The sequence below is a fragment of the Petaurus breviceps genome, unplaced genomic scaffold, assembly GCF_028583685.1.
Source record: "Petaurus breviceps papuanus isolate PSGF00001 unplaced genomic scaffold, PetGlider_PUasm1.0 229, whole genome shotgun sequence".
Classification (NCBI taxonomy): domain Eukaryota; kingdom Metazoa; phylum Chordata; class Mammalia; order Diprotodontia; family Petauridae; genus Petaurus; species Petaurus breviceps.
The window spans coordinates 37,320,873-37,330,757 of NW_027185903.1; the positions used below are offsets into that span (position 1 = coordinate 37,320,873).

General features: G+C 39.6%; 1 protein-coding gene across 1 annotated transcript in view; it reads left to right on the forward strand.

Annotated features, from left to right (window-relative positions):
• Window positions 1-9,885, forward strand: part of ANKRD55 (ankyrin repeat domain 55) — a 110,138-nt gene that overhangs the window by 62,643 nt on the left and 37,610 nt on the right. The window contains exon 7 of the mRNA XM_069096543.1: window positions 5,234-5,418. Coding sequence (XP_068952644.1) covers window positions 5,234-5,418 — 185 coding nt within the window. The remainder of the gene's footprint in view (window positions 1-5,233; window positions 5,419-9,885) is intronic.

Below are 9,885 nucleotides of genomic sequence, written 5' to 3' on the forward strand. Positions count from 1 at the left end.
TGCTTCTTTAACATAAATAAATCAGGCTGAGGGGCAGCTAGGTGTCTCAGTGAATAGAGTCAGAAGGACCTGAGTTCAAATTCGACCTCAGACACAACACTTACTAGCTGTGTGATCTTGGGCAAGTCACTTAAACCCAATTACTCTGCATTCCTCCCTCCAAAAGGAAAAAAAAAACAGGCTGACTTGGTTTTCATATGAAAACAAGACTAGGACTATGCCCGTATGAATCATTGTGCCAGCTCAGAGTTCCCACTTCCTTCTTAGAAACAGAAACAAGGCACATTGCCGCCAAATTATTTTTGCTACTGGTTATCTCTATTGTGGTTCCCCATTCCCTCCCATTTGATTATTGATTCTTAGAAACAAAAACCACCGCTACAAAACTGGGCTCCCACAACACTGTGATGAAATAATCAGAGTAAGACAAATAAGAAGGTGAAGTCAAAAATCAAATCATTGACTAGGGTGACTTCTTAAAATGTTAACAGATTGATCTTAGCACAGAAGCCATTAGCTGATATTATTGAAAAGCCATTAGCCATCGATTTTAAGAACTCAATGCCGGAAGGAAGTCTACTTAAAGTAGTGGAACAAATTATCCACTGATCTTGGAGTGCCCACAAGAGCACCACATAATGCATGTTAGCTTTTGGAAGGTGTGGAAAATATTTGGAAAAGCAAAAGAAGCCTTTCAGGAGCCCTCCAGCCTCACTGCTCAGTTCAAAAAGTACTTCTTTACTGAGGCTACAATGCACTAAGTGCCAGGGCCACTGAAGACAAAAATTAGACAGATCCTACCCTCAAGTGGCTTACTTTCTATTGAAGGAAAATAACAAGGACAAAGGTCCATGACAATATGCACAAAGTAAAATTTTTGGTGGTCTACTCTGCCTGTATAAGGACAAATCTTGACCCTGACTGATAACCAACCCTGACCAACCTGGGTAGGTTCAGAAGCCAGATAGTGGCTTATTTGGGCTTTTTGTTTCCCTTCAATTCCCCTTTTGTCCCAAGGCCTTTTGAACAAGGGTATACTAGAGTCAGCTTGAACCACTCACAACAGCTGACAATTACGTTTTCACTATGAGCATTTACATCTGGGAAATTGGCAAATACTACCAATGAGGGTGTGATTTGGGGTTTTGGGGGGGTTTTTTGGTCATTCTCTAGACTTCAGAAAGTGATGGAGAAAATGCTAATAATGACGATTCAAATTAAAAGCATGTCTTGCATATTTTTTTTCATTTCCCACCCCAAGTGATTGCTAAACATTTACCAACACACCCCTACCTTGGAATCCTTTTACTATTCTTTCACACTTCCATAAGAGGAATGGATTGGACTGATGAGATAGCTACAGCTCAGGGTGCCAGCTGTCCTCCCAAATTAGAAAATCTTGTTTTTGCGAATTGGGTTTTCAGATCATTTTCTGAATGGAAATTTTAATAAAAGTATTGGTACAGAGAATGTAGAGGTACAGAGAGGGCGAACAACCACGATGGGAAGAAACATCAATTAGGGAAGGGGTCACCAAAAAAGAAAACTAGAAGTATCAACAGAACTTCACCTACTTCAAAATTTTGCTCCAGTCTAACTTTCTGGCGGGGCTGCTGGGTGGCACCATAGTGGGTAGAGAGCCAGGAAAACTGTTCCTGAGTTCAAATATGGCCTCAGAAACCTACTAGTCATGTGATCCTGGGCAAGTCACTTAACCCTGTTTACCTCAGATTTCTCATCTGTAAAATGAGCTGGAGAACGAAATGGCAATCTACTCCAGTATCTTTGCCAGAAAACCCCAAATGGGGTCAAGAAGGGTCAGATAGAACTGAAAAATGATTCAACAACAACCAAATTTCTGGTCAGATACCGGTTCCCTCCTTTAAAGCTCTTCTGAGAAAACTATGCTAGCTCTCCATGAGCATTTAAACATCTTCCTCCCCTGTGTCCCTTTTGTCCCCCAGCACCGCCCTCCCCTCTTCAGTGGGGCAAGACAATAGCTGCCTGATTTGCCTCTGTTCTTTTGATAGTACTATGAAATGTTCTTTAAGCTTACAGATGGCAGTAGAGTATGTGAAATTACAGACATTTTATAGAATCAAATATTCATTGAACCCACACGGTTTCAGAACCTGTAAACTAGGGGCTGCTGTCTGAAATTTCCCTTCTAAGCGTTTAACTAAGAGAATAAAGGGCGAACAACAATGGCTCCTGTACAGCATCTCTTGGTCTGATCACTCTGCCACAGAGAGAGGCAGATAGCTTTGAAGAGCAGCTAGTGTTGAGCCTGGAGTTAGGAAGCCGTCCATTCACATGAGCCTGTGTCCATAGCAGATATGTTTGTTGGCTAACAATGAGCAACCCCTCTGAATTTCAGAGAAGTTTCCAGTGAAACCCTCAGAGTTTCCTCATCTGTAAAATGGGAATGATGAGAATTCCATCTATATCATAGGTCTGCTATGAGGGACAAATGAGATCCTGTATATAAAGTATTTTATAAAGCATTATATAGAAAATAAATAATTTTCATTGCTGATTAGAGCGACCAGCTCAGGAAACAGGTTTTCTGTTCTAGTCTTGCCTTCTCTCCACCTTCCATCTTCTCCAGAAAATCAGTGAGAGTACGATGAGCTCCACTCCTAGCTATGATGATCATGTAAGCTTAGGCTCATTTAGTCATAGGGGAATTTAATAACCCCATAATCACAACAAATCTCTCAGCTCCTAGAGGGGAGGAAAAAGGACTATAAAATTTTTGTTATCCAGTCGAGTTTGATTCTTCATGACCCCATGGACAATAGCACACCAATGTTGTCTGTGGGGTATTCTTAGCAAAGTGGTTTGCCATTTCCTCCTCTGGTGGATTAAGGCAAATTTTAAGGTGAAGTGGCTTGCTCAGGGTCACACAGCTAGTAAGTATCTGAGGCAGGATTTGAACTCAGGTCTCTCCTGACTCTTAACCTAGTGCTCTATCCACTGAGCCCACCTAGCTACCTCCAACTATAAAACTAAAAAACAGGTTAAATGACCCTGGAGATGGTGTTTCATAACCCCTCAAGCTAGAACTGGACAGAGTTGATACTTATATAAGCCTTTAGGATTGCTAAGTGCCTTTACAATCTTTGATCTTCACAACAGTCCAGTGAGGTATGTTTGAGGCACGGCCATATTCATTTTACAGATGAGAAAACTGAGACTCAGAATAGTGAGAGGGTCTATCTGTCCATGGTCACAGAGCAGCAACAGAGAAAAGAACTGAACTTAGACCCCTCCTCTCTCTAACTCAAGAACTCTTTCTATTATGCCACAAAATTTTTAAATGACCACAAAAGATTAGAGAAATTTCTGATCCCAAGCAGGACAAAGGTCTGTCAGAACACCATGTTGGATAATCCACTAAGGAAGAGAAAGCTAATTGTACTGAAGGTAGGTGCAGAAATTCCAGCCTAGGCATATGCCTGGAGAGGCAGGGGCAGCTCACGGTGGATTGCCTGTTAGTACTGGGATTATACCTAACAAAGAGATATTTAACTGTATCAGTAGGAATAAAAGATGTAAGAGTATGAAAGTAGTCCCAATGAGACCATGCATTTGTTATTATTTTTGAGTTCCATGTTTTGAGAGAGAAAGAAATTGAGGGTGATTCAGATAAGAATAATTAAAAAGAAGATTAGTCAGTTTTAAAACTAGGACTCTTAGGAAGGGATGACATGGCCGATGGAGCAGGAAGAACACTGGATTTGGACTCAGAGGGCCTGAGTCAACTACTTACTATCTGTATGGCCTTGGACAAGTCATTTCTTTGGGCCTCGATTTCCCCCTCTGTAAAATGCGGAGATTGTGGTGTCTCTAAGGTCTTTTTCAGCTATAAATCTTATCACCTATGATCTAAGTTAAGCAAACTGGAACGATTTAGCAGAGAGAAAAATGAAAGGGTAAAACAATGATTGGTTTTAAGTGGTTCCTAAATTTCAGTGCTATACAAATGTCAGGTATTGTTATCATTTTTCTTCCTGAGAAGGATGCTGACCAGTATAAAGCAAGACTCTCTAGACTTATTAAAGTTGAGTGGGACCTTGGGAGATCAATTAGTCCATCTCCCTCATTTTACAGAGGAGAAAACAATGGCCCAGAAGGTGCAGAGAGCTGCTTGAGTACACAGAGGTAGCCCATGAAGACCCACAACTAGCACCCCACTGTCTCCACCTGCCGCCCCATCTCTTAGTCCTCACACATACTTCAAGGCCTGGATCCTGCCTGTAACTTGTATTTTATCTCATACAGTATAATTGTGCATCTACTGAAAAATGACCTGAATGTTAAAGAATTCTTTAGATTGTTCTGTACATAAACTAGTTACATAACAAACTCTTACCATGCTAGGCAACTAACTCCCCAAGACCCTAAGTTACATAGTAGGTGTGAATCTGTACTGGTAAAGGGAGTTTTCCTAACATGAATTCCTTATACTAATGAAACCATAGGGTTATCAAATAAATAGGTAAATACTCAGATAAAGCTATAGATAGATAGATGAATGAATGAAAATAAATAATTTTTAAAAAATTAAAATGGGTATTCAACACCAGTTGATATCATATTTTATTCATTCCGTTGAATGATCGGATCAGTTTGGTGTCTTCGTGTAAGTTAAGACAAACATAGATAATACATAGAAAGCTGGGGATGGAGTCACAGAGACCTAGATTCAAAATCAGCCTCCCTCTTATTATCTGTATAACCAAAGGAGTATCACTCAACCTCTCAGCTTCCTCATATGATAATACCTGTCATACCTTTCTCACAGGGTTTTCATGATACCTAAGTGCAATAATGTTTGTAAACTGCTTTATAAACCTTAGAGTTCTATTATTAGCTATTATTATTTCTGTGTGACCCTGGGCAAATCACTTTAACCCTGTTTGCCTCAGTTTTCTCATCTATAAAATGAACTAGAGAAGGAAATGGCAAACCACTCAAACATGTCTGCCAAGAAAACCCCAAAAAGGGTCATAAAGAGTCAGACACAACTGAAAAGAATGAACAGCAACAATCATTATTGCTAATGTTGTAATCCTGAGATAAGAGCAGCTAACTTGGGAAGGGCTTGAGAGAATGTACTGGTATAATGGTGTGGATGGAGGAGGATCACTATTTTTGCCTTCAGAAACACAAGAAAGGTAAGGATACTTTGATCATCAAAATAACAAGCTTTCTTGGTCTCTCTTTCCAGAGTGGAAACAAAATCCTGTGTTCCATCATTCTGAGCCATCATGAGGGCCAGTCCGTCATCAACTATGATGATGAGAATGGGAAGACGTGTGTGCACATTGCTGCAGCAGCAGGGTACAGCGACATTATTAGTGAGCTGGCAAAAGTCCCAGACTGCAACCTACAGGCTTTGGATGTGGATGACAGGTATCCATGGCAACACACCAAAGGGCTGCAAAGTATGCCCCGCATCTCAGGATGTCAACCTGGGGACGAGCGTTTTTATTGACTGATCATGTTTTATTAGAGCCTGAGTGCCAATAAAATTCACATGCAGGCTGGTGATGGGAAGAATTGTTCTGTTTCTGAGAAAGGTATAATGTGGAGAGAAATGGCTAGGTTTTCATCTTTTAACCAAATAGTATGAGTTGTCTCAGGCCATTTCCCAATCGTCAAACATTAACTGAACTTGTGCTTCCTGTACTGTCCTTTAATTTGTTTTCACAAAGATGACTCTAGTCATGTTCTGTCAGTAAGACAACACTGATGTGAAAAATAGACCAGATTTGGACTTTGGAGCCCTGAGTTTAAAGCTGACCTCTACTACTCATTGGCTATGTGCAAGTAGAAAGACTGCCAGGCCTTGAATTAGGAAGACCTTTGTTCAAATCGAGCTTCAGACCCTTACTAACTGTGTGACCCTGTACAAGTCACTTAACTCTTTCCTCCTCATCTGCAAAAGGGAGATAATAATAGCATCCACCTCCCAGGGTAATTGTGAGTACCAAATGAAATAATAATTTTGAAGTGCTTGGCACATAGTAAGCACCATATAAATGTTAAATATTATTATTAGCTATTTTTATATTATTACTATTAGCTATTATCACGGTATGGCAGCTATAGTCATGAAGTTCAAAAGCCTTCAGTTGAAGTCTTAACTCTGACACAGAGAGTTGTATGAAATGAGCAAGCTATTAAACCTCTCAGTGTCCCAGGCAACTCTCTATGTTATAGGCAGGGGTCTACTGGTAAATGTTTAACAACCAGCTCTCTGAAAATGCAGTCCATACATTTAAGATTAATATGCATTATTAATATTTTTCCTTCACCTGTTTAAGTCTAGAAAATCAAAAAAACAATAAATTAAGCACTGATTTGTAGCATCTGTTGATTTCTGGGGTGTCAATGCTCACGATGAAAACTTAACAAAACGTCAAGCCAGTTTGAGCTAGCTCCCATAAACCCTGGTTACAGGCAAGTTGTTGATCTGCATTGGTGGAAGAGAATTCCAAACTGGGAGATCTCTAAACCAGTATAATCACAAGTTTGGGATAAAAAAAGTTCAACCTTCCTCACATAGAATCATTATGTGGGTCAAATGATAACAGTGTATTTAAAGTTTAAAGTCAATTACCAAGTCCATGTAAATATGATGTTATTGCCAGCTTGTTTTTTTAGCAGAGTGCTGGGCATACTAAACAGTCCACATTGTCTTCCCTTATTACCAAAGGGTTCCTTGGAAAGATGGCTGGCTGGAGACCAGAGTGTAATTTGTGGCCATGAAATAATAACAACCAAAGTATCCTGTGTTGATATAATGCTTTATGACTTACAAAGGACTTTACAGATTCCATCTCATTTGATCCTCACAGAGAGCCAGTATGTCAGGGCATCAATGGAGAAGGAGCTGGTCTTGGATCCAGGAGAGCCTGGGACTTAAACCCCACATTTGACATGTACTAGCTGTGTGACTCTGGGCAAGTCACTTAACCTCTCATTGCTCTAGCCAGTGGTATCAGATTGACTACATGTTGACTTAGAAAAACGCAAATGAACATTATCTGTGTTATGTTGTATTTTTATGTCATTAAAGGTTTCCTAATTACATTTTAATCTAGTTCGATCAGCAATCAGGAGTGGGCCACATGACTGACACCTGTGCTCTAGGTAACTCTAAGATTCTAAGTATCAGAGACCAGGGAGGTGATGATGTGCCTAGGTAGGGAAGGGATTATCACCGAGGAATTTCTGTACACCTCTGTATACCCCGCCCTTCACTTCACAGCAGCCTTCTAAGATAGGTCTTGGGGGCAGTATTGTTACCATCTTTCCCATTTGACATCTCATAGGATCGCAGATTTAGAGACCTAAATAAAGTACTTACCTCCTAGTCCAAATAATTTACGAATGGGAAAACTGAGATTCAGAGAGATCAGATCACAGAGTTAGCAAGTGATAGAACTGGGTCTCAGACTCAAATATTCAGATTCCATACCCCAGGGTTCTTTCCACCACCCCACACTGCCTCTCAGAAAGAATGTCTCTAGGTGAGACATTCTAACTAACTGATCCACAGAGGGATTGACTTGCGGTTTTAGTTTCATTCACAACTTCAGTTTAATCAACCACGTTAAAGTGATTAAGTTAGTGTTTCCTCTACAAATGTGAAGTTGCTTACATGTATACTTGCTGAAAGTAATGTAGAATATAGAAGTAGATATAATGAAACAGACTGGAAACCTGCCCTATCTACTTGTGCAAAAAAGGAGGGGGAGGGAACTTGAGGGCTTGGGTTTTTTGTTTTTTGTTTGTTTGTTTGTGTGTTTTTTTACTTTTTGGAAGGTAATTGGGGTTAAGTGACTTGCTCAAGGTTACATGGCTAGTTCTTGTGTTGTGTTTGAGGCTGGATTTGAACTCAGGTCCTCCTGACTCTATGCTCTATTCACTGTGCCACCTAGCTGCCCCAAGGGCTTAGCTTTTCAAATAAGCCTTTATGGTGGTGTACAAATTACTTGGGAAGAGCAAGAATTTTGATATTGTTTTCTTTTGTGCCAGCACTGGTCATGCCAGATTGTGCTTCTACTGACTTTAGGATGACTAAGAAATCTGATCTTAACTAGATGAAAATGGATTGAGCTAGTTTCTTCCTTTCCTCCTAATTCTGTCCTTTGAGTGTGGATCTCATGTCATTCACCTGTGTTTCATTCCTTTCATTGTTATTATTGTCAAACTTGTCATTAAGAATAGCCACTACTTCAAGGAAATAGCCAAAAGTTGCAGCTATGAGAGCACACATCCAAACTGTTACAAATACTACAGTCACTTTTGGTAAAGGGAAGTTGCACTTCAGAGATCATTCAAACCCTCATTATAATAGCATCAGTCACACCAAGCAAAATGTGGTCAAAAAACAACAATAGAAAACAAACTCCAAGGATGGATGAATTATTGCTTCAAAAAGGCCCCACTGATCCTCAGAGAAGAAGCCAACCCTTCGGAGGCACGTGGCAGCTGAAAGGGCTGTTTTTCACTCCTCTACAATGTGATGTAAGCTTCTTGAAATTGGAAGAACAATGAGAAGATCAATTTTTTAAAAATAGACTGTTAACCACTGCTGTGAAGAAAAAATACTTGTCCTGAACAAGACAATTCAAAGACCAGAGTACTGAAGATTGGAAAAAGGCAGACTTAACCAATGAAACTTGCTTTTTCACTCAAAATAGGATAGTAGTTTCCTAAGGCAGCTTCCATTACCTGACAGAGCTTCCTTTCCCCATACTGCCACACAAGGTGATTGGTCTCAGTTTCCTTTGATGCAACTTCTTGTTCTCAAGGATTAAAAGGTCCCAACCTCTCAGACTTGGTAGATGCCCTAGACCACATGAGTTACTAATACCTTCTGGTCGTATGACTGACTGACTAGTTTTCCAGATGGCGAGCCTCATCCAGAGAGCTAAGCATCACTATAGCCTTGCTGTGTTAGAGCAAAGTAACTTTCCTTGTTACCATTCAATGACTTGGGAGTGCCTCATTTTGTCCCAACATTGTACCTGAACTAAGAGAGTGCTGGTTTTAGAGCTATGCTTACAAAAAGGCTATAACCAAACTAAGGTCAGAAGAAGTCCAGGTGAACCCATAAGATCTATGTCAGTTTAGCAGCTTATAAAACGTGGCAAGGGCTTTTTGTTTTGTTTTGTTTTTATTTCCAAGGAGCCTAAAAGTCTTCTCTGTGTTGAAGGAATGATTACCTCTGACAAATACATTGCTATTCTGAGAAACAAAATTATTCTGGAATTATGGAAATTCCCAATTGAGATGGAACCATCCTGGTACCATGCCAGATGTCATAAAAGGCTAAGAAAACCAAGCAATAGAGATGGAAACATGTCAACAGCCTAGAAACTTGCCTGAATGAAATTACTTTGAAAACTTAGGGTCTCTAATCAAGGCTAGACTTGGAAAAATAGACTTTTTATCAAAGGTATGTTTTTAATTAATTAACATCCTATGTAATGTGTGGTTTCATGACAAAAAATTAAATATATGTTAAAATCTTGTGAACTTAAAGACAAATTTGTAAACATAAGTTATTGTAACAAAAGGATGACATATTGCACAATAAAAGATTTTTTAATGTAAAAAGTTGTAACCTTTGTTGTATGTCAATGAATTCAATTACTTTACCCTGTCCCAGTTATTGTATATATCACTGTAAATTGCTTTCTTTATGAGAGAGACAGAGACAAAGAGACAAAGAAAGAGAGGGAAATGGAGAGAGAGAGAGACAAAGAGACAGAGAGTGGGAGGGAGGAAAGAAAGAAAGAGAGAAAGAAAGGAAAAGAAGGAAAGAAAGAAAGAAAGAAAGAAAGAAAGAAAGAAAGAAAGAAAGAA